This window comes from Drosophila persimilis, unplaced genomic scaffold, assembly GCF_003286085.1.
Source record: "Drosophila persimilis strain 14011-0111.01,24,50 unplaced genomic scaffold, DperRS2 tig00000002-arrow-pilon, whole genome shotgun sequence".
Lineage (NCBI taxonomy): Eukaryota > Metazoa > Arthropoda > Insecta > Diptera > Drosophilidae > Drosophila > Drosophila persimilis.
The window spans coordinates 6037468-6062922 of NW_020825289.1; the positions used below are offsets into that span (position 1 = coordinate 6037468).

Genomic DNA, 25455 nt, shown 5'->3' on the forward strand with positions numbered 1-25455 from the left:
TGTTGGGGTCATGAATTCGTTTTGGTTTGAGCTTTGATTGAATAACTGAATGATTTTCACCAACTGAATAGAGAGAGGGGGCGGGAGAGAGTTGAAAGTTTGACCTAATGAAATTCTATGATAGCATTGGGAAAAGAGCAAATGATGGCAAAGGGGGAAATCGTACGGAAATTGTAGAGATATTACAAAACAGTAGAATATTTTGTGGAGACCTGTACTCATGGATTGCATTTATACAGCTGAAAGGAGAACCGTTAAGTAAAGTCTTAGTATTATAAATGGGGTTCCTTTTATCTCTTTCTCGTTTCTCCTGGTTTCCACATCTATCGTTTCTCCATCGTTTCCTCCACATTTTCTAATCGTTTCTCCATCGTTTTTTTAATCGTTTCTTGATCGTTTTTCCTCGTTAATTCTTTGTTTCTTAATCGTTATTTCTTCGTTTCTACATCGTTTCTTCCCCGCGTCTTCCTCGGGTCTTTGTCGTTTCATCCTCGTTTCTCTATCGTTTCCTTCTCGTTTCTTCATCACTCCTTCATCGTTTCTACCTCATTTCTACATTGTTGTTTCCTCCTTTCTTTATCGTTTCTTCGTCGTTTTTTCCTCGTTTCTTTACCATTTTTTTCCTCGTTTCTTCATAATTTCTTCCTCGTTTTTCTAACGTTTCTTCATCGTTTCTTCATCGTTTCTCTATCGCTTCTTCATCGTTCCTTCATCGTTTCTTTATCGTTTCTTCCATGTTTTTTTTATCGTTTCTTCCGCGCTTTCTAATCGTTTCTTTCTCGTTTTATCCTCGATTCTGTCTTATAGTTTCCCAAAAACATCCCAAAACCTCTTCCCCTATCTATTATTTCACCTGAATATGCATATACCTCGCCTCCCCTCCCCTTAACAACCCATCAGCGAATAGCCCACATCATGCTGAATAAAAGGCCACAAACTGTCACACACACACACACACACACACACACACACACACACACACACACACACACACTCGAGTGTGTCGCATTTTCCGTTCTTCTTTTTGTATGAAAAAAGTGAAACCAAGAAATAAAAGAACCAGACAAAATCTTTAATCGATTTATGAATTGTTCAACATGTCCAGAGCGACGCAGTGCACACACACACACACATGCAAGGAGGAAAAAGGACCAGAAAAAAGGTGAAAAGGGGCGGGGGAAATACCCTTGCATTGCCGGCCAGAGAGAGTCCACAAGAAATGCCCAAGACAATGACAGAAATTTCGAAGGGGAAGAGTTTTCTTTTATATTATTTTATATATTATTTTCCTTTCTCGACACTTATCCCCTTTAGTCCTATATACCCTTTGTTTCCACCAAGTACAGGGTATCGCGCAAAAGTATTGACTGCATTGAGTGATGCCCAGCATCGGCAAACAATGAACCAATTTCATTTAAATCGCATAAATTCAAATAAATAACAGCGAGCCAGCGTCGACACAGAAATCGCAAAAAAAGATACCTCAAAGGGGAGAATCGGCAGAGAGCGAGGGTCGAGAGGGGGGCCACTCGAGATGAACCCCAGCCGCGTTCCGGGCTGGCAGGAGGAGGCGGAGGCACACACAAAAGATTTAATAAAATATGACACACAGAGAAAACATACAGAGAGCAAACATAAAAATCAATAAACAATAAAGTTGATTTATGCGTCAAAGTGTCAATTGGCAGTAGCACCGGCACCGGCACCCCCCGGCGCCCGGCGCCCGTCGCCCGGCCCACGGATTCGCATGTGGCATCCATGGCGTATACGTAATTGCATTTGGCAGTCGACTGGCAGGCAGCGCTTTTGTTGTCGAGAGCGCGGGCTGAAACGCATTTAAGTGCTTCATTCAATATTCTCCAATTCTCTCTCTCTCTCGGTCTCTCTCTAACCCCGGTTTTTCTCCTTTGGAAATTTTAAACATTTTATTTCGAAATATTTTCGCTCATTCAATGAATGATGGAAAAATATGCTTTTGATTTTATTCCCGTTGACCGGCATTTATTGTTGCAGCTCGTGTTGCAGTTGCAGAGCTTTGACAGGGGACGGGGGGACAGTGGGGACAGTGGGGACAGTAGGGACTCCACAATTCATCTGTCAACCAAATCAATTTTGTGGCTTCAGCCATTTATCTTTGTTAGCGCTCAATTGACGGGGCAGCAGCCGCCGAGGCAGCTGTGGCTCTCCACTGTGCCGCATCCCGCGTCTCGTGTGCAGTGGCACAGAGTGGCAGTTGGCGACTGGCCGCAGCGATTGGGCGATTGATTTCGATTTGGAGCAGCGACTAATTGAGCAGAAAACCCCGCACTCGCCCCCCTTACCACCCCCCCGGGTGTAATGATTGCCATTTAATTGGGTTTTGGCCAGCTTTTGTTTGCGCGCAAATTTGCACCGAAATACGAATAAATATTTGATGGGCACGAATATTAGCTGCAAAATGGATTACAAATTCATTCCCCCATCGAGTGAGCAGTCCCGCTGTCCAGAGCTAAATCATTGATGAAAGCATAATCCATTCAAGTATTTTCCACATGCAACATGTTGCACAACCGCACATCCTCTAAGCGTTGCATCGCCATGTGCCTTCCTTGTTGCTCCGGTGTCCACGTAATCAGCTCAAAAGAGATTATCTAGGTGCGGGCTCGAGCTGTGGCTCTCTCTATGGTCTCTCCTTGCCTGCCACAGTTGCAATTCATCAACTCAAATCAGAAGAGACACAGACGCCACCCACTGCGGCCACAAGTCAACGAGGCGATTTGCATGCAGCCAAGAGCCCGAGGGTGCGGATTAGAGGCGACACTGATTGGGCCGCAGTCTTGCCGTTAGAGTTGTAAGCGTGATGCACGAGGCACCAGGCACGAGGCACGCACTGCTCGGATCTGACTGCCTCAAGTGGTAATCAAACACTCTGCAGACCAAAAGTTATCCACCAGCTGCCAAATACTGCAAATACTTTTAAAAAGCACTCTACTCCCTTTCAGCCTTAAAAACCATGTCCCCCCCCTCACAATACACTCGTGGGGTAGCCCCCCCTGCCCCACACTCATGGGGTATCCGCATGCGTTACGCAAATTGAATTTGTTGACTGAAAATTTATGCAACGTCGCGTCGTCGTCGTCGTCTGCGAAAGGAGCAACAAAAGTGGGGTAGGATGGCGGAAGGGGGGTGTACAGCCAAGGGCCAGTGCAACACAATATACTTGGCCCCCACCGATACGTACATATATCGCGGGGCAGAGTTGCATTCGAAATGCATGTAAAAACTGCCAAATGCGGACAAAAGGGGGGGGGGGGGTGGGCAGGGGAGGCTGTGGAGCATCTCGCCTGATGGAGGGAAAGAGAGAGAGAGAGAGTGGAAGAAATTTATGCTTTGTTTTGCCCTGCCGAAACATGGAACATCAATTCTCGTTAACTTTTCATGCACGACTGGCCCGATGGCACACGGAATACATACCATTCCATACCATACCATTCCGTACCATGCCTTACGCCGAATGCATTTCGATTCGATTCGATTCGATTCGATCCGATTCTTTGCATAGCCATCGGACCCTCCAAAAGAAAAACAAACCAAAAACCAAGTGAAAACCATTGCATACTGAAAGATGTATCTACAATCTTTTGGTGGTGGGGGGCGAGGGGGTACCCCATACCCTTTAAATGTTTAATGAGTGTCCTGTGGCTAACGCTTCTGTCCGAAATACACGGCCACGCATATTAATGCTATGAAACAGAGTAAAAATATTATCACAAAGCAGCAATATTTGCGATTTTGGCACCAACAACAGCCGGGCTGTGCGGAGTCCAGGGAGGAATCCGCCGAGGGCTCCACAATCATTTTGTTGCTATTCGGATATAAAGGAAAATATTAGGAATTACTAGCGATATTGATTCGCAATTTGATCGATTGATAATTACATGCCTGACATTTGACACTTGCCTGGGTCTACGGGAGTGTTCCAGGTACAGTTGTGTTCCCAGCTTCGATCGAAAAACTTTCATGTTTCCATTGATTTCCAGTAGCCGTCCTTCGTTTCTTTGGCTTTCATTTGCAGCCTGGTCTTTCGATTCATTTTGTCTATCAAATATTCAAATTTTCAAACGTTTAAACCGATTACCCGGGTTTTGCCAATCCAGATTTTTAAGAAATATAATACTTGATTAAAAATAATAATTAAAATTTTTTTAAAAATCTCTCAATCTTACGGAGCCAATCGGCCGCCTCTCCGATGATAATATTCCACCACGATCGGTCCGGGGTTGCATTCTTGGACGTCGCGTTCGGGTTCTGCCCAACCCCCTTCATCGCCCTCGGATTTCTTCGCTGCAAGTATCGGCATTCTAAAAATATAGATCAAGATATATCCAGTCTCTGACTAAAGTAGAATTCAAATTTGTTTGATGTTTATGTCCATGAAAACCTTCCATTTCCTTTTGGTTTTTCCTGGCTACAGTTGTGCTCTTTGTGCAATTTGCTATGGATTTTCATTTTGCATCTTTTGTGGCCTTAGTTTTTGCCCCACAATTGACTTTTTCCTGCGCATATTTGTTTCCGAATCATTGGCTAACCTCAAGCCTCTTTCATCATGGGAGCAAATGAGAATCAATTGTTTGCCGTCTTCGCCTCCGACTTTACACACAATTGAGCTTTGGACATGTCCGACATAAGCCACACGAATTCGTTTTATTAACTTGGCCAGTGAAAAGCCCATATATTTTACGCACATTTCCAAATCTCTGCCACTCGAATGTAAATATGCAAAGCACCTCCTGGTGGGAGTCCCTGACCTTCGTGACAACAAAGAGCACAACGTTGGCCATTCAATAAAAATGTAAATTAACTTATCAATTACAATGCCCCCAAAACAAAAACAACAAATAAACTGCATGGCCATGAAGGCGGTTACGGATACTCCGGCGGATGACTAGACGCGTGCGGCTCGGCTCCCACTCTCCAGGAAGGCAGGACAGCTGTGCGGCCACGAATTTGGTATGCTCTTTGCTCTTTGCCACTTTACAGCTATCTTTTCTTGGCTCAGAATATCACTCACTTAGCACTTGGTTCTTATTGAAATATTTCTCATAGTTGCGGCGCCTTAAATCAGCTGTTTTGGCGATTAATGACGACGTCATTAATACCACGCACTATCGATAGACTCTTACAATTTAATCGTTAAAAATTAAACAAACCAAATTCAATGTCTCTTTTGATTGAATATCATTTATATTGAAAAACCGATGATATTGCCCCATCCACCAAGAAACTCACTCGAATAACCAGATTTTTTCTTCAAAGAGAGCCCTTTTCCACACTTCCAAAAGCAACCTTGAGCAGAATAGAATCTCCGATTTCAAGTATTTTTCAGGGATTTTTCCCAATCGAAAGATGTTCTAGAACTATCGATAGCCAGCGAACGATATAGTATCACAAGCTTCCAAGTGTCCATCTTCTTTTTGCATATTTTCTGCATAGAAATTTATTAAGAAAAAAGTTTAAAGAAAATGAAACCCAAGGATGACTCCGATATTGATTGGTCCCAGCTGGCCTTGGATCTGTTGCTGTACGATGCGGTGGACAGGAACATCACGGTGAGCCCGGAACTGGCCAAAGAATTGCTGAACATGTGCTTTGGTAAGTGAACCATTGCGCGGAGAGGAAAACTCTCTTGAACGACTCTCGTGTTGTGTTGCAGGTGATGCCATGGATTCGGTCCATGGGGCGCTGGCGGTGGCAAAAGCCTGCAACCGCAAGTACATCCTCAAGGCGGATCTGAGAATGTTCAACTACATCTGTAGCCGGGAGAGCGACAGTACGGATAGCCCTTCCTCGCGAGGCCTGTGACTGTGAGACCTGTTTCATCGCGACGCCAGTGACTGTCAGACCTTTTGCTTCGCGACGCCAGTGACTGTCAGACCTTTTTCTTCGCAAGGCCAGTGACTGTAAGACCGAGGCCTGTGATTATTCAACCTTTTACTGGATCTACTTTCAATGGCAAATGGTTTCAAGGCCCAAAACTGATTAAAACCAGGATTTAAATTCATCTCTCGTCTTTCGAATGATCATCGAGCAGGAAGTGCAGAAAGTGTGAAATTTTTGTCTAAAAGATATTCGTAAACCATTTCTTACAGTTCCCAATATCGTAATACCCTTTCTGTTAGGGTACACAAAAAAATGTCTCCCCTCCACGGACTCAAGGTCCAATCTTGTGGCCACTCTCTACCCCTCCCCCGCGCCCTCTTTCCCACCGGCAACGTAACGTTATTCTTATGCAAATTTCCCCCCAGCGATAAAATATTCCTGGCTCATAATTTTTATTTCCGTTATTCGAGTTTCAAGATTGTATTGCATCCCCACGCCCGTCCCCATGGCCATCCCCTCCAGCATTTCATTGCGTCTTTTGGGAAATTTGCCTTGCTAATATGGCCAGGACGAGGGGGGGTGAGCGGCAAGTGTCTGCCAGGCTGTCTGGCGGCGGCCGGGAAAATAGGTTCCTGGTCCATCCAGATACAGTTACCATCTCCAAGGGGACATTGTGACGCCTTAAATGACGCAAGTTACGACTGTCACATCGGATAATGTCTTAATTGACTGGAGAGCTCCACTGGTGGGGCCTCACTATAAAGCAAAGCGATTGGGATATGGGGGTTGGGGGTGGGTGGCTGGTAGGCGAGTTACAAACAAGATCAAAGACCACCTGGATGCGGGGCGCCCTTTCTCTCCTTTCGAATGGCTGTCCATTCTCGTGTCTGGTGTTGGGGCAACTCTACACTTTTGACAGCACCTTGCCACGAGGCAGAGCGAGAGATTTACACATCACTCGAGCGAGCAGCAGCCACCCACAGAAATTTTCAGCCAAGAGCTGATACAGCGACCCCACCTGCCCCCCGCCGTCTTCCTGAGGCTCCCCCTTCTGCTGCCAGAATCGGCTTCTCCTTATGCCTTCTATTGCCGGAGAAACTCCCTCTCGTGCCGCCAGAACCTCCCCCTCTTTCACCCACAGAAACTCTTTCTCTTTTTGCCTCATCGGCCACATAATCAGAGGCGAGGCCACTGAAAATGCAGCATAGAGGAGTACATAAGAGGGAGTCCAGGCCGGTTGTCGGCAGTCGGTAGTCGCCTAGCCATGATGACCACGATGATGATGATGGGTTTTGGGCCTGGTCATGCAAGGGGCATGCATTCACACCCGTCCAAGGGGCCGACGAAAAAGGCCTTTTCCAGCAAGTCAGACAAATTATGACCACGTTTTCAGAGCTGGCTTTCAACGATTGCCGGCCGCTCCTACAGGAGAGTGCTTGCTGCAGAGAGCTCCTAGTGCCTGCTGCTGCTGCTGCTGATGCTGGAGCCATGCGATAAGCATTTGCGTGATTAATGAAATTTGATGCCAAGTCACAGGCTACCCCCACCCCCACCCTAGAGTACCCCACGAGCCCCAGCCGGGCCTCCAGTCCATTCCCAGGGTCCCGCTTTCAGCTCCGACTGGGAAAAAGAGTTGCCAAAAGGCCAACTGCGGAGGTCTTTCCATAAATAAACAATTAGGTCTACCAGTTCCAGCTCCACACCACAATGGGGGGGTGGGGGGAGTAGCGCCCGCCCAATTAGAACACGTAAGCGAGCACGCTTTGCCCATTTGAATTTATATTGAAATTTAATTTAATTAATAGAGCGACTCGCGAGAAGGAGAGTCCAAGACTCGGCCAATCAGCCGCCCACTCAGCCACTCACCCACCCACCAGGTGTTTGGCGTCTCTCTACCTTCCCCTCCCCCCTCCCCCTCCCCCTCCCTCTCCCTCTGTTATCGCAGCGGGAAGTGTCGAAACAGTCAACTCAATAACTGTTTATTTTAGTTGGCACATTTCCAATTTCGGTTTGGCCCATGTTTGTCGTTGAGTCACCCGTTGAGCAGGGCAAGGGGGCAAGAGTTTGAGGCTGACTTGCTCTACATATACACACACACACACACACATACATGCATACTCGTTTTGTGGAGCTCTTCAACGCTTTTCCGCTGGTCACGCAGTTTATTTTCATTGTTTTTGCATGGATTTTCCATCTCAATTGGCGGTTTTGCCTCATCAATTTTTCCTAGAAAGTTTTTTAGAGCAGAGAGTGAGAGATAAGTATGCAGGGAATCATTGATTGTTTTCCATGGAAATATATATTTATTGCCCAAAAGTACTTTATTTTGTGGATTACAAAGCCATTGAGCGGTAGTTCCTGCCTAAAAAGCCACTACTTTGATGGATCTCCTTCAAATTTCCACTTTTCTGTTACATTTCTGGTCTCCAAAGTGGTTCTGTTTCGTAAAAGATGTTTCCCAAAATTGTATAGTTCTTCAATTGAAGAAAGTATCTTTCTTAGATGTGATTTTAGTGCCTTTAAAAATCGTATAACGCATGAAAATCATTTTTAAGAGCTTTGCTTTAAAGCTCCTTCTATGGAAATCATCTTAAGGTCCCTCAGACCATGTTCTTATCTTCAAAGATGACATTTCCCCTCCCCTTTGTGGATAATTCCATTCATAGCTGCAGCTTCCTGCAGGTCCACACCGTAGAGGCTTCCTGCAGGTCCCTTCCAAGTGGCAGATCTTTTCCTATGCAGATTTTTGTCTTTGACTTTTCCTTCCATTCACTTTCCAATGGATTTGTTTCGATCTCCGCCCACACACCACCCACCCACCACACAGTGGCTGGCAATCCATTCTGTACGCCCATTTGCTACCGTTTAGCCAGATTGATTTTGGGGCCAGCCGCTGCACGGCTGCATGTTGCACGACTCCGCTCCGATCATTTCTCTAACCCGCCCACCGATGCACCAATGCAGCAGTGCACAAAGTTCCCATCAATCAATTCCGAGAGACCAAAGCCGCCCATTCCTGGAGTGGTTTGAAGGCGGTTTAGGCCTCCTCCTCCGGCTCCTCCGTCTCCTGCTACCGCTACCGCTTTTAGGTTGTAAAAATTGTTTCGGCATCATTTTTCATATCCACAACCAGAAAAACAAAACAGAAAAAAAAAAGGGAAAGAGCGAAAACAAGAGAGGACGAGTGCTGTGTCGGAAAACAATATCCAGTCGAGAGGCATCCAAACAGCGGGTGCCTCCATACAGAGCTCCTAAAATGCCAGTTGGGGTACGTGATCGTTGCATTTCGTTCTGGCTTTTGTTTGTGCTGCCATCGACACCACTACCAGTGGGGGCACTCCCCGACCCCCCCTCTTCCGACCCTGTTTGCTCTTGGCCATGAAGCGCGAGAGATAGAGAGAAGGTTTTTCGACGGTGTAGCGCGAATTTGTTGCAATTTCTCATTGTCAGCGAACGCGTTCGCCGGTAAATTTTGATTAAACGCTCCACGGGAATTCACTTTGGCTTGCACTTTGTTTTTGCCAACCGCCAAGGAGGGGCGATGGGGGGAGCACCCATTACCCAGTTGGTGGCCAAACTCTTTTCATTTGAATTTTGATAAATGGAGCCCGTTGCAAAGCGATATGTTGTGCAATTTAGTGATTCGAAATATTGAAAAGATAGTTAAATATTTGTACAACTCTCTCCCTCTCTGGTAATAAATGGATCTGTGTCTGGGTCTATCTGTGAAGTTCATGACTCAACCACTGTCGTGGGAACGAGAAAGGTCTGGTATCGAAGCACATGTCCCATCCTTCTGCCACTCTTTCCACAAGATTAAATCGATTGCTTGGTCCCTTAATAAACCTGATTAAAAGACAACTGCTATCAAAAGGAGATCCCAAATTGCAGTCCGACTACAAATTGAGGGCCCTGCCAACAAACAAGCTGTAATAATAATTTCGTGCCAATTAATCAGCGTTAAATCAGAGAACAGCGAGGCCCTGGCGGCAGGAATTTCGATTTCAATGGAACTTCTTTCAACAGAAACATCTCCGAGGCCAAACGAGGCGTCAACAATTGAAGAAAACGATATTCAAACCCGAAGCCAGGCCATGACTTCCATTTGGGAAGGAACAAGCTGCCCAGAAGGCAGACTTGACCAAAGGCAAGTATCCGGAAGGTGTCCCGAAAACCCCCAAGAGGCTTACTGTGGCCCCTCTCTGACGACCTGCGGACCTGGCAAGCGCTACATCAATGATTTCCCATAAAGGAGGTTAAAGATCTAATGGATACAGCGTCCTTTACACGCTGAAGGAACGACTTTTCCAAGAGGATCTTCGAGAGAAAAACCAGAAGGTCTTACATTCTTTGTACTTGACCGAAAAGTATTCAGCCTTGGGTTTAATGATTCGCTTGACATTTCCGAGGGTCTCCACCGCTCGAGGGCTTTTCGTTTTGTTTTCATTCGAGAACCATTGACTCGTTCGGTTCTTGTTTTCTTTAACCTTTTTTTAAAGCTTTTGTAAATACAGACAGACATACCTCTTTTCGGATTGTCTTCCGATTGCCAGCTTAATTGCTTCGCTGTGGGTCTGTCTGTCTGCCGGTCCAAGAGGCTCCCTTCAGAGATGGCCGTAGGTGGTCCATAACAAGCTAATGAAATGCGAATTCAGCATTGAATGTGAGCCCAACAGAACGAACGAACGAGTGAGTGAGTGAGTCGGGCAACTGTCAAAAATCAACCTGAGGCACAGGGCCAATAAAGAACACAAAAAGCCAGCAAAAAATGAAGAAGAAAAATAAACATAAACGTCATGCAAATCGTATGGTAATTGCTGTCATCGCTGGCCCTTGGCTGGCTGGCTCTCTCGAGTGTTTTGTAAATGCCAGAAAAAATTAAATTCCAGACATGCATACAACAATAAATACGGGGAAGGGGCCACAGGGGGTACAGGGGGGAGGAAGCACACGTTAGTGCCATTGTTCTGTCTGTCTGTCTGTCAGAAGCAAAGCAACAGCAAATGACATTATTCCACACTTTGGACTCACAATCGAAAGGATTCTGCACTTGCATCCTTGATGGATTCTTCTTAGACCTCAATTCAGGTGTTAAATGAAGGATCTATCATAGATTATGGAGACCACAATTGCCACAGATTTTTTGAGATGTTTTGGGATCTCTGGGCTGCAGTTTCAGAGTCGGTAGCATCCACATGGCGGCACATGAGTCGCTCCTTCAGCCACGGGCCGTCTGCATCTCTGCTCTGAAGCAGACACTGGACGCTGCCTGCATAGACCTCTGTGCGAGATGGTCTAAAGATGGTCCTCTCTTCACACCGACACTTCTCTTGGCCCGCTTGTGCCTATTCCAACAAGACGCTGAGCTCACCAAACTTAAAGGATGCCAAAGATTAAGATTCCACCGAAAAAACCAACGAAAACAGAGAGCTTTATCGCCGCACAGGAACTAGTGGTGGAAGAAACTGTAATAATTAAAACTAATTACAGTATTTATTAATTTCGAAACAAAGTTTTTAAAATATTTACCATAAAACCAAATAATTTTCGAGTGTTTTCCCCAATATTTATGTGCCAAAGGAGTACTTTTGTTGGATTTCTCCAGGTATCGATAGCTCCAAAGCATAAACCAACACTGCCAGCAAAGCAAACGTTGCTCAACACTGTCACGTTTCTTATTTTTTGTGTTTGCCATAAGGAAATTTCTGCAGCAGGTGCACGGCACTGAAGTGCCCCCCATTCGCTTTTTTTATAGAGGTAAGATGATCCGCGCTCCGATTTGGCTAATTAACACATCGATTACACGACTGCGCGTTTAATTAATGGATGCTCTCAGCGGCGCTGCAATTGTGTGGACTTCTGGTCTTGATTCTCTGCAAACTGGTTGCGCGTCTAAGTGTCTATTTTTAGGGCCAGGTGCAGCCTCCCATCCAATGCGAACCAGTTGTGCGAACCGCGCAATCATCGTGGCCATCATTACGAGAGCATCATCATCAAGTCGTTGGCGCTGGTGACAGACAGCCTCGGGCTGCCAATATCGCTTACGGCCAACGTCGCGACCATGATGGCCCGGCACCAGTGACACGTTTTTTCACGTTAATCTGCTCAGCCATAGGCGCATCAACACTCAACACTCGAGTCGGGGTCGTTCTTGGAGGAAGGGGCCTTGGGTATCGCTTACACACACAAACACTCCCTCTCCCTCCCTCTCTGTCCCCCTCCTGTGGCTAATTGGATTTAAAATTTGAATATTCTTCACAGCTCATTTGCCCGGAGACCTTTCCACTTGATCGCCTTGGAAAAACACTCTTGAAAGATGGAAAAGTAAGCAAACAGCAGATCCGATACCACAGATTGAAACCTCGAAATTCTTTGGTTTTCGCAGCCCTGGAGACATCTGCCTGGTGGGCATCACCTGCAACAATGGCATCACCATCGCCATGCGATCCGAGGACTATCTTGTGTACCATTTGGGGGATCACATTTAGTAGGAGACCGTACCCAGGCTCTTTCCACAGACTTCCCTTTACCACCTTCCCTTTTGCCTTTCAGCTGCTGTGCCCACGATGGGGTATTCGTTCGGGACATCATGGCCGGGGTCAGGAATCAATTGGCGGCCAAATATCTGGACCAGGACCAAAAGATACCCGTCAAGAAGGCCCAGCAGCTGCTGTGGCAGCAGTATCCAGCGATTGCCAGTGCTCCGGTGCTTTTCGCTGGCCACGACTTCGACAACAACAGACAGTACCTGTATGCCCCTCAGCAGGATGGAAGCGTGACGAACAACCGCTTCGCTGCCTGTGGCAGTGGCACGGCCCTGGAACAGGCCAGGATGTGGCTGGCCGACAAGTGGCATCGCGGTCAGAGCCTCATGGTGTCCGAGCAGATGGCCCGGATGGTGCTCAAGAACTGGGATTCATCTCAAAAGTCCGCCAAGGATGTGTTCGTGCTGTACAGGCGCCAGGAGGATGCTCCCATGGACGCCGATGAGTAGCCAAAGTGGAAATAAATGAAGCAAGGCCCTTTATGCCTTCCTTGCCATGTAATTAGCCACATTTCTTGGCCCTATTTTCCGCTGAAACAGCAGCGAATAGATTGGGTATCCTTCTCCAGGCCTCCGCCAATGATTTATACTCCACGGAGTGGCCGCTTGGATAATTAATAATGATTAAAAGAGCTGGCGCCCCAGCCCCATCAACAGGCGGGGTGAGGGGGGTGCACTCCCCCACCATCTTGCCAGCACGAGGCATCCAGCTGCGCTTTGGATTAACCTGAATTTATATGTTGTGCGGCATTTGAATAATTTCATATTGGAGGAGCATCGGGGCAGCTCTGGGGATCGGATCTATGTCCCTCGTTTTCTGTGCGCTGTGCGTGACCAGGCCATCTCTCTTTCTCTCTTTTGAAAGGGAGGAGGAGTCGCCTCTGCCCCAACCCCTGCTCCTGCCCCTGCCTGGTGTGTGGTCCCTTCTTGTGTGGCATTATGGAGGAGCTCTGCTCTGCTCTGTTCTGCTCTGGATTTCCAACCAGTCATGACAGTTGCTAATTGATTTCCACGTAGATTGGACCTTTAGTTAATCGCTTCTTCTGTGGATCTTCCACTCTCCAGCGAGGAGCAGGCCATGCAATCTTCAAGATAGATCTGCAATCGGGTTTAATTGAGATTGGGAGAACATTTAAATATAGATTTGCCTGCTTTAGAGATGGTTCCCATATTGAAAGATGTTAGATACATTGGCTAACATATATGTATATCCAATGGATACATTATCCTTTCCTTTATCCCATTTAAAACCTCCTCCTGAATGTGAACTTTATCTGCCTTTTCGCATCTGTTGCCGGCGGAAGGAAAAACCAACGAATATTTTGGCTCCAGTCTGAGCTTCTCTGTTGATAAGCAAATATCGCCTGTGGCATGTATCCCGCTGCCACACACAGTCCCTGCCACAATCCGAAACTGCAATCTTTGCCAAAAAAAAATAAAATAAAAAATAAAATGTAAAAGTGTCAATGCCAAGGCGATAACCGAAGGACGAAGAGGAAATCGAACATCAAATATTCGCAATAAATTAAATGCGGCAAGTTCCGAGAAGGTGCCACATCGCTCTACACTCTCCCTCTCCCCCTCTCTCCGCCTCTGTGGCGGTTTTCAATAATATTTCGCTTTCAATCTGCTGAAAGCTGAGAAGATATTTCTCTCTGGGCTGTGGGGCACATCTGAATACGAAATCGTTGGTGTCCCTGCTGCTACCTTGTGATATCTTACTTTCCCCTACCTTTTGCATGCCCCTGCCACACCAAAAAAAAAAAAAAGATGCAGACAGTGTCAACCTTTCGGCGGCTCGTGGTGAAATATATTTATGTGCATGCAAGTTGCAAGGTGTGACAACAGCAAAATTTATCTGCGGCATCGTTCCAGCAGCAGCAGCAGCAGCGCCTCTTCCCCTCTTGGGTGGGGAGGGTTGGGTCTGGCTACTGCAACTGGATTTATATGCGAATGGAGTCAGGGATTGCCATCTTAATGCGACATTAACTCCACGGAATCTGTATCTGTATCTGCAAGTGTGTATCTGCATCTGTATCTGTTGTTGTTGCTGCATCTCTATTTGTATGTGCCACAGGTCGTACGATGTCCATTATGCATACAAATGGGCCTGGGTTTATGGGTATTATCTATGGAAAGTAAATCTCCCAACTGCTGCACAGATAAATGATAGTCTTGGAGATCTTTGAGGATGTTTATAAGAATTTATGAATGGATACAAATGCACTACAACTTTTAAAAATATATACAAGAAAAATACTAGACTTCTTCGGAAAAATACTAGAAAATACCTAAATTCTTTTAAAATACTAAGACTTCTAGAAATTATTACATTCCAGAAAATACTAGAAAAATACCATATTAATACCAGACAAATTAATTATGGTGCAATAGAAGAAAATGCAGTACAACTTTTAAGAATATATACAAGAAAAATACTAGAAAATACTAGACTTTTTCGGAAGAAATACTAGAAATACTACGTCTTCTAGCAATGATCAAATACTAGAACATTTCAGAAAATACTAGAAAAATACCAGATTAAATACCACACAAATTTATTATGGAGTAATAGCTGAAAATGCAGTTAAACTTATACAAATATAGACAAAAAAAGTACTAGACTCCAGAAAAATACTAGAAAATACCAAAAAAATATTAAAATACTACTACTTCCACCAATGATAAAATACTAGAAAATACCAGATTAAATACCACAAAAGTGCTACAAAATTTAAGTACAATACATATAGTACAAATATTCATTTGGAAGTTCTTTGAAGATAATGAGCTTTATATAGGAAATGTAGGGACAATCGGAGTTATATTTTTGAAGATTCATTCATGCCATCCATTTGAAAGGACATCTCAGTGAGAACCTCTTACAATCTGAACTTTAATCGTGCTTTAATCTGCTCCCCAATTGAAGGGATATCAATATGTGTAAATGTTTTTGTTTAAGCCTAAAGTCAGAGACCTTTAACCCTTGCACTGCGACTGCTGTGTTGGCTTTTGTTCCCTTCTTCCGTGTGTGGCAGAGTCGTTGCTGCATAATTATTTATTGTTGCTGCTTCTGTTGTTGCCGTTGCATTGGCAGCTTTAATGAAATTGGAAAGGCAACATAAAGTAATTATTTTTAATTAATTTATAAATGCAGAAACATCAAAAATGGCAAACAGGGATATGGACTGAGAAACAGAAACAGAGATGAAACAGAGCGTAAGAGTTCGTACGAGATAGATTATCCGCTGGAGCAGTGAACCGTGTATAAAGCTCTCCCTTTCTCTCTCTCCCTCCCTCTATCTGTATGTATTGATACCCTATTTGCAATAGGGATTCTTGGATCTGCAAGGACATGCAACAGTAATGCCTATAAATCCCCCGAAATCCCAGTATTTAAAAAGAAACTATCTGTATCGCTGGACTATATTCCATATCTTTAATCGAATCTATAGATTTTCAAGAGTATCTCCGCCTTCGACCTGTGCATAAAATCCATCATTCTTTGGTTTCTTTTTATGGGTTTTATTTTTTATATTTAATTTCAGTTTTATATTAATTTTTTTTGTGGCTATTCATGTGTGTGTTGCATGCAACAAGCGGCACGAAGTGTCGCTGACAGCCATGTCATCAGCACTTTGAGGCAGTTATCCCACACACACACACATACACACACACACACATGCACAGGGGACGGAGAGGTTATTGCCACGCCCCCTTATACGTACACATCTAGGGGCGTGTGCAATGGCTGCAATTTCATTAAAATTTACTGCGGACTGCAACTGCAAAAGCGACAAAAAATTGTTGCGGTCAATTAACGTCAACAGCGCAGCGCGTTGTTGCCCCATGCCTCATGGCACATGCCACCATGCGTGCCATACCTTCTGTCTCCTGCCACAGCCGTCCCCCCCTCACCATTGCGCTCTGCTCATTAACATCCTCGCGATTTTATATGAAAACTTTTGGGTGTTTTATTGTTGTTGCCGGCGTAAATAAATAAATAAATTTCATTGACATATGCTCAGATAAATAATAGAGCGCGCTTTAAATTATTGCCCTGCGGCAGGGTCAGGATAAATGGGCAGCAGAGATACTGCCACACAGTATCCATCGGTGTGGCGTGTGAATTATGATCCGAGACACAACGGGGCGACCACAGAGTGCGGCCCAGAGGCCCCATAACAATGAGCGAAGGATCCAGAGTCCATGCCGCGACGATGGTGATCATTTTTAATTTTGCTCTCAACAAAAGCTTCCACAGATAAAGGTTTCAGGGCCACAAAGGCTGCACAGTACAAAGGGGGTACAAAGATAGTTTTTTGGCTTGAAACGAGGCTTCTGATAAGACATGATACAGTGGAATGGTGGGACAATATTAGAAGCCTGACAAAATTAAAATCTACGAGGCTTACAAATTTCTTACAAATCGGGCTAAAAATACTCAATCAAGAAATCTAACCAGTGTCTGACATATTTCGTGGTAAGTTTAAAGTTTTAGTACAGATCTTGGATGACATTATCATAAAAAAGCCTTAAAATGTTATACAGATCTTTTAGGATTATCAACGTGTGCCATTTATAAAGTTTTCTATACATACTCTTGGATAAACTAAAGGTTTCTACATCATTAGGACTTGATTTGGGTACAGATGCTATTGAATTCTCTTTAAGGAATTTAAGAAATCCCATCTTTGCACACAGCTTACAGTTTTGTGCCTTAAAACTCTTTTAACAGACATCGGTTTTATTCTATATTTATCTATATTTTGTACTTATTATCTATTATTTTATCTATACATATTATTCCTTATTTTATGTACATATACATATCTAGAAAATATTTGCCCAAAAAGCAATCAACGAAACCAAATAAATGCTTAACAAAATGTATCTTTTCTCCGAAAATCTGTACGCAATTCAAATATTCTTTGAAGTCAGCCTCCCGCCTCCCCCTGGATGGACGTTCGTCTCGTGTTTTGCGTGACCCTCAGAGTGGAGAAGGAATAGGAACCCAATCAAATGCAATGCCTGTCTGGATGGTTGTCTGGTTCTTTCATTTAATTGATAAACTTTCTCACTAAACTAATTTCCAAGACGAGAGTGAATTCCTTCAATCAGAGATTTAATTAAGGCTCCCTTCTTCCATCGGAAGCCAAACAAAATGTTCGCCTAAAATCGAACAAAGTGGCCGGAAGGAGGGAGGGAGAGAGTGAGATGCGTGTGTGCCGCTGGTCCCAAAAAAAAATCAGTACCTATGCCCCATGCATAAGAATGGGGCGGGGCGGGGCGGGGCGGTACGGGGCGTGTGGCACTAACAATAACAAAAAGCTGTCTCGAAAAACGAGAGGAAATTGCACTAACAGAACCGCAAATTAGTTTCGCTTTTCGCCCCTCCAATGGGAATGGGACTGGGAATGGGAGTCCGACTGCGAGTCCGAGTCGCAGTTGGAGCCCGTCCTGTGGCAAGATCTGGCTACCCGAAACGCACAATGCCCCAAAGCGAGGTTGAATAAATATGAAATATTTTCATACGCGCGCACTCCATCCCAAAGAGCCCGAAGGCGTCTTTCCTGGAACTCCAACAACAATCACCCCCATGACACGCAGCAGTGGCTGCCATTGGCTTTGGTTCTGGTTCTGGAAACGGGAGTGTGGGGCTCTGGATCGGCGTCTGGCTGCGGTCCCTCGTGTGGACCCTTCTCCTCTTCACAAATTGACGCGAGCCGCGCTCCAAAATTGCCATCAACGTTGTCATCGTTGTCGGTTGTTGTCGCTTGTTGCATCTGCATCTGGGCATCTGGGCATCGGCATCGTCATCTCCACACTGCACTCCATATCCAGAAGTGCGCGCACACACAGACTCTTGAGGGAAGAAGGAAAGAGATGCCAAAGATGAGATAAACCCTGGGCCCTGGGCCCTGGCCCTTTGCTTTTTCTTGTTCATAAATTATAATTTTATGATCACGAACATATTCGTGGAATATTCGCTGTCGTTGCACAGAGTTGTCTCCATTGTCGCTCCGATCTGCGGCTCTGTGGCTCTGCTGCTCCCAGAGGCGTTAAATTTTAAAGTGTCTGGGCAGCGAGGTTTGTGGCCCTGGAAATTGGCTTCACTTCTTTCTGGTTCTTTCAAGCAGCTAGAAAGAGTGTCATCGTTTGTGTTTACACTAATTGAAGAAACTCTCCTCCACGGCACATCGCATGCCCCATTCCATGGCCATGGCCTGCTTCCAGTTTTCCCTCCTTTTTTGTTTTTGCGGATCGTTAAAATTCTTTATCGCCTGGGGCTTGGTTCGGTTCTAGGCCTGAAATTAGTTTGTTTTAGCTTTAGCCGACATTGAATAGAGGCGGTGCCCCTTTTTACGATTTTATTGAAGGTCGTAAATCAATTAACTCTCCAGCTCTTGGCAGAGATATTGCCTTATTTATGTGTATGTATCCCTTGTAATTATACCGACTGGAAAGCGCACAAATGGAACAACAAATATTCCAAAATTCCACTGAAAAAAGAGCTGCCACTTGGTGGGAAGAAAAGGTACTGGAGTTGCCGGACTGCGGGCAAGATCAATGGGAGGTAGGAGTTTATGCGTGGAACACCATTTTACTGATATTTTGGCCATAAATCAAAGCCTGGTTTGGAAATACTTGCATATCTCTAAAGTCAAAATTAAAAATATTTTCCTCTACATTAAGCATCAGAAAAAAAAAACATTGTTTGGGGAACTCAAAGGTACGCAAATATCAAGAAATTTAACTCCTTTTACGAATGCAAACAACTGGCAAAAACTACGAGTATATTAAAATGAAAACATACGAAAATCAAAGAGAAATATGTTAGTTTATTTTCTGCTTTCCAGCCGAAAAGTAGGACATTCAATCCACTTTTCACGCATCGCTTCGATGGGAAAATATTTACACAAAATTCGTCATCAAAATCGACATTTTCTGTTCGGTTTTCAATGGGTTTCCATTTTCCCATATTTGTATTTATTTTGCAAAAATATTTTGTTGCCTAGCCTATCGATATTTCGAGTATTTTTTGGTATTTTGTGGCGCCGCGAGAAAGCCCGCGCATTCTATCGATCGTCGGGCCTGCAGTCCGTTCCGGCGGGCACATTGCAAAAATTCTTTCTTCCGTTGCGGCTGCCGCGTAATTCTCATTAGGAAAACGAGTTTAATTAGAGTTTGTTTTTTCTGTGTGGTGTGTGGTGTGTGTGCTGTGGTGTGGCCCCGCATAATTAACTTTATGCATGCAACAAAGTGAAATTTAATAGCGCAACATTCTCCCTCTCTTTCTCTCTGCGTGTGTGTGTGTGTCGCGTTCCGAGTCCGGTATTTCTCTGAGCATAATTACGAGCCAAGCCGAGCCGAGCAGCGTTCCTCCGGCAACTGGAAGCCAACCAAATGAATTTATTGTGAAGCCCACAGAGCAGAGAACTGCAGCTGGTGAGTGTTTCTCTCTCCCTCTAATCGATCTACGAATTCTTTGAAAACTTAACCCCTTCTGTCCACCCCCTTGGGACGGCTTCAGAGACAGTGATGTAATTTGCCAAAAACATGAGCCAAAAAGCAACGACACTGGCACTCTCTCCTCGAGAAATTATCTGTGCTCTTGTCGGAACGTGGGAGGGGGGGGATGTCTTTGAAATCTTATTTTCTAGAAATTCGAGTTGAAAGTAAATTAGCAGAGAGAAAGCGCGCGTCAAAATGAGAGTTAACCGAGAAGTTTGGCAGCAGAAAAAGAGTTGACAGAAAAGTTTGCAGCAAAGGAGGGAGAGATGGGGAGTGCGACGGGGGTCGGGGGGCGGCCCTAATTGGACTGCTGCCCACACAAAATGCAATTATTTCTCTCTGTGTATACTACCATTGTGCGAGTGCATTTTGGTAAAGTTTTCCCCGGGTAATGGATGATTTCCCAGTGATTTCAAGAGGTTCTCCACCCCCGCCCGCCCCTCTCCTTCTTCGATTTGTTCACACTTTCCTCAAGTGCAGGCCGCAAGCACTTGTGGGGCACCTCTACCTCTCCTCTCCACTCCAGAGAAGGTGTTACTTCCCCTGATTTTCATGCCGCTTGCGGTTCATATTTGCTTTTTTTTTTGGGCTTAAATATTGTTTTAAAAATTGTTGAAAAATCTTAGCAGAAGAAGCAGGGCAAAGCAGGTCTGGGAAATTAATTAAAAACGCCCACATTTCAGCGATAAATCAGGGACGTTGCAAGAACCGCAAAAAACGGGGCATAAACGACAGCGGCAACAGCAGGCGGCGGCACAAAACACCAGCACACCAACACACACACACACAGACACACATGACTCAGATCCTTGCGGGCTATAGACCTCGCCCTCGCCCTCCCACACATCTCCCCCCATACCGAGTCGCGACCCTTGGCCGCGTGTTTGCTTAAGTGCCACTAATAATCCATTGTTGGCTTTTGTCCTTGCCGCTCGCTGCTGTTGTTGCAGCTGCTGTTGCCTCAGACAGACTCCAAACGACTCCCCCCGCCCCATCCTTTTACCGCTCTTATGGTCTGGCCACAGCAATCGAACGCAGCGAAAACCAAAAGAAATTGCATGTTTAACAACCGAACAACAAAAACAGAAACAACAACAACGCAAGCACGAAACGAAGGTTAGTGCCGCAGATTTTGATACCCTCGAAAATGATATCTAAATGGAATTTGGTTCGAATTTGAGTGGGTTTTTGCACCTATGGATCTATTTTTTCCATGATTTAGTCATCAGTTATACAAAATGTATCCTCTTAAGGGCCGTGGCTAGTCTTTTGCCTTCGATCCAAACGTCTGTTGAAACCATGCTACCCTCCACGAAAAAGGTACGTTACGAAACGCTCAAGAACTTTTAAAAACAAAAGTTTTTGAGTACCAAAACAGCTTTGCGGGTTGTGTGTGTGTGTGTGTGTGTGCCCACTTTTGCCTCTCTTTTCATTTGTTATTTTTTTTTCCAAGTGCATAAAATGTTGAGATTTATTTATGTTTCAGTTTAGCTTTTCGTTATACATATTTAATGTTTCTCCATATTTCGCCGCTGCACTGAGAGAAAAAAAGTACACGAAAACTGTCAGGAATGAAAAGAATTTTTATAAAAATTTACCCCACAAAAAGGTGTTAAATCCCATAAATTGTAAACACAAGATACAAATATTAATGAATATTTAACTTTATTTTCGACAACTGCATTTTGGGTCGGCAGCCACGCCCTTGGGGCCTGGCGAAATGTGTTTTAAATTTACAAAAAAGTTATTATTTTGGTTGAAGTATTTTCGATTTATGCAGATTTTCTTAAATACTGGCAGGGGATGGGCACTGAGAGGCCGAGAATGTAATAAATATTTGGCGCCAAGTGCACAATTTATTAGCGACAGGCGAAACCAGCGGGCGGCAGCGCAAAATATAACTGTAATTGTCCGTCTCTCTGTCTGTCGCTCAAACCCCTGCCTCGTGCGTGTTTGTGTGTATTGCCACGATCATCGTTTGAACGAGTGAGAAGAAGCGAGAGGGCGAGATGCGAATGGAATCAAGCGAGCGAAAAGAAGCGAGAGGGCGAGAAGCGAATGGAATCAAGTGGCAGAAGAAGCGAGAAGCGAATGGAATCAAGTGGCAGAAGAAACGAGATGTCAATAGGATGAGAAGTATGCGATCAAAGCGGGACAAAAAGGCAAAAAGGAAAGACGAAAATAGAAACCAGAGGAGGAGAGTGTAAAGAACGAAGAGTAGGGGAGCCACGGTTTTGCGACGGCAAAAGAAGTGCAAAGCAAAGGAAGAAAAGAGAGATAGAGAGAGAGAGAGTTGTCTTTACGTTCTCTTCTAGTCAGTATTTTTCTTCTGAAAAACCCATTATGTCGATCACTTACAATATTCGGTTGAGTTTAATCCATAAAAATCACAAATATTTATGGATTTAACCTACATCCTGGAAAGATGTTTAAATTGTACCTAAATCAGGTATCTAAAATATATTTTCATGCTTAAATTGTGATTTAAGGTCACTAGATTTCAATTTAGGTTGATATTTCATAGGTTTAATATCCCTAGATTGCCCACGAATCATTTGATATCAATATAAACATATTTCCTAGGTATTTAGGGTCTTAGCCGTTGATTCATGATTCCGCTCTACTTCAAAACACTTGCAACTGCAGCTCCACATCCCATTTGCAACTGCAACCCCGACTTCCACTGCAAGTCTTGTGTAATATTCGTGCAACGATCTATCCGATCTGACCAGGCCTTTTAAATGTTGTGCTAAATGCCGCTTAATTTACTTGTGGCTTGTTAGCGTTGAAAATTATGGGACAACTCGACTTAAATTGGGTCTCGGGGTCCCGCGCCCAGGGAGGTCTTTGAGCCGCGGGGCCAAGCGCAGCGATAAATATTCAAGTGTAAATGGATACGTTAAGAGAGGAGAGAGGGGAGTCTAGGCCAAGCTATGGACTAATAAAGGACAGATGGACAGACGGACGGACAGACGGAGAGAGTGAGTGAGACCTGGCCAGGCGATGCCATGCCGCCGACGCTTTATTAGTCGAGACTTTCTTGTTGTTGTCTGCTTCGTGTGGCGTTATGGCTGTAGGAGCGCGCGCCGCAAATGCGTTGCCATAAATTTAAAGCTTTTGGCCCGAGTCCACAGCCCCACAGCCCCCACCCATTGCCCCCAGTCCGAGGCGAATCCGAGAATGTGTCTATGAAGACATTTACCGGCGGCGACGACGACGACGACGACGACGACGGCGGCACGGCGGCTCCTCCACTAATGAAGATCAACGAGTCGGAGGCAGGCGATTGTCTAGAGCTGGGAGCCGGGATTGGAGGAGGTCTGGTGCGCATTTCTATGCACATCGCGCAAATATTTCATAAATTTCATTCAATTTTATTAAACACAAGAAATATGAGCTGCTCTATGTGTGTGGGGCGGGCCCCAAGAGAAGGTTACAAATCCCGGGGGCACCGGAAATCCTCTCATTACGCCAGAATTGTAATTAATCTTTTCAGGGGAAAAATTAAAAGAAAAGCGATTCGAAAGGGGGAAATTAGGTAAACGGCAGATGGAAACCGTTGGAGGATACACCTGTTACATCAAGGCTCTTCTTCGCTCTTGCAAAATTTTTTTTTGATCCGGTTTTGGGGCTCGACAAAGGGTTCAGCCCGGGATCCCTTCAATTTGTTGTGTGTTTGTGCTGGTAAATATTTGCAAATGAGTTTGAAATTAAGCCGCTTTTACGGACTGTCCAATTAATTTTGTACCCTTTGAGACGAAAAAAAACAGTATTTTTGCATGGTCTTTGGGTTTTTTGGGGTAATTTTTCTATAGATTATAAAGATCGGGCTAGTGTCCCAGGGTTCTGTCTTCTTTTGTGGCCCCAACTTGGCAGAAAGGTGCAGAAATACCCCAGATACCCAGAGGTCCCTAGAAATTCATCGAAAAACCTAATACTATAGCTTAGATTTCCGTAAGAAGGCGAAGAGAAGCTCCTGCAGTACTCCAAAGGGATCATTTAGGGTATTCGCAGAAGCGCCTTTGCCTAGCCGCTTAGTATCTCTTGTATCCGCTTATTTTTTATTTATCGGCCCCCTTGGCCACAGACTGGAGACCCAACATTTGCCAGCTGACATTTTTAGAAATGGACAACAAATCCCGACAGCCAGAAGAAGCCAGCGTCCTGTCTGACGCCGAGATTGAAGTCTAGGACACTGGACTCCAGCGCCAGCTCCAGCTCCAGCTCCAGAGGCAGTTCCCTTCCAATCCGAACGGAAAAAAGCGTACATAAATTTTTATAATTTCCCTTTTTTTCCTCGCTGCCGCCTGCCTGTCAGAGTCGCGTCAAGGAGTGGCATGGAATGGAATTGGAATGGAAAGAAGCTGGTGGGACTGCCAGCTGTGTCTCTGGTCTCCCTTCTCATAATCCTGCTGCTGGACGTTTTTCCTTCATTTTCTTTCGTTGTGGGAGTGGGGCGGGCGGGTGGCGGCAACCTTAAGCTGCGCGCGGGCGACACTTGAGTGGCGCCATCCAGCGGCAGTGGCAGTGCCAGCGTGTTGCATAACTTGCGTTTCATTATAATCAGATTATCCCTTTTCGCTTGTGTACATGTAACTGTCTTAGCGTCTCTATGTTCCCCCTCCTCCCCCCACGGAGCGGGGCACGGCATATTTCCATCTTCGGATCGGAAGTGCAACAGCTGTTTCGTGTTTTCTTTATTTAAATTATTTATTTCTCCTTTCGAAGGGGGGCTTCTGCCTGCCCCGCTTTGGGGAACATTTCAGGGATTATTTGCACTGGGATTTGGGTCTTATTCGAGTCGAGCAAATAATTGGGAAAGGGAGATAGCGATGCGATGCTTAGGTGTTCTATTCTATGCAATCTATGCATATACTCGATAATAAGGGTTGCTTGAAGCTCTTACTGGTTGATAGCTTAAATCGTTTTCGATTATTTATCGATAAATAAATTATTTCTGTCGTTTCTGCTCAACCTAAAGACCGTTTCCTACCGTATTTAATGGCTCAATGTCTTAAAGATCTGCATTTTAAAACTGGTTCATGCTTTTCTTACCGATACCTTGCCTTTATCGATTGTTTTTATTCATTTCTGGGTGAGATGCGATACCTTGGAGTTCTATTAGTAGAATCTATTTGAAAGGGCATGACCGATTGCCTACACTAGATAGTAGCTTTTTGAAGCTCTTATTGGTTGATAGCTTAATCGTTTTCGATTATTTATCGATAAATAAATTATTTCTGGCGTTTCTGCTCAACCCAAAGACCGTTTCCGACCGTATTTAGTGGCGCAATGTCTTAAAGACCTGGTTTTTAAAACTTATTTTATGCTTCTCTAATCGATAAATTGTTTTCGATTGTTAATAATCGATAAATAAATTATTTTTATTGTTTCTGCTCAACTCAAAGACCGTTTCCGACCATATTTAATGGCTCAATGTCTTAAAGATCTGGTTTTTAAAACCTATTTCATGCTTCTCTAATCGATACCTTGCCTTTATCGATTGTTTTCATTCATTTCCGACCTGCCACAACGTG

At 44.7% G+C, this 25455-nt stretch overlaps 2 protein-coding genes and 1 long non-coding RNA gene across 3 annotated transcripts in view; 2 read left to right on the plus strand and 1 right to left on the minus strand.

The window, feature by feature from the left end:
- Positions 1-3634: 3634 nt before the first annotated feature.
- The window catches only part of LOC113565064, an 81548-nt gene continuing 59727 nt past the window's right edge, over positions 3635-25455 (minus strand). Inside the window, exons 3-5 of the mRNA XM_026985318.1 lie at positions 4206-4340; positions 3940-4077; positions 3635-3844 (exon numbers count right to left, since the gene is read on the minus strand). Of these exons, the coding sequence (XP_026841119.1) occupies positions 3682-3844; positions 3940-4077; positions 4206-4339 (435 nt within the window). The 5' untranslated portion in view covers position 4340 and the 3' untranslated portion in view covers positions 3635-3681. The remainder of the gene's footprint in view (positions 3845-3939; positions 4078-4205; positions 4341-25455) is intronic.
- LOC6590442 lies at positions 5503-6040 on the plus strand. The gene is made up of 2 exons (XR_003408418.1): positions 5503-5631; positions 5693-6040. It is a non-coding gene; the product is annotated as an uncharacterized LOC6590442 (long non-coding RNA).
- Positions 11576-12908, plus strand: LOC6590443. Its single transcript, XM_002015834.2, has 4 exons — positions 11576-11616; positions 12121-12183; positions 12245-12346; positions 12412-12908. Exons 2-4 carry the CDS (start codon positions 12176-12178, stop codon positions 12851-12853), a joined length of 552 nt encoding a protein of 183 aa, XP_002015870.1. The 5' UTR covers positions 11576-11616; positions 12121-12175; the 3' UTR covers positions 12854-12908.

Coding starts and splice junctions, on each gene's coding strand:
- LOC6590443 (XM_002015834.2), top strand. Junction 12,347..12,411: donor CATTTGGGGGATCACATTTA/GTAGGAGACCGT, acceptor TTTGCCTTTCAG/CTGCTGTGCCCACGATGGGG.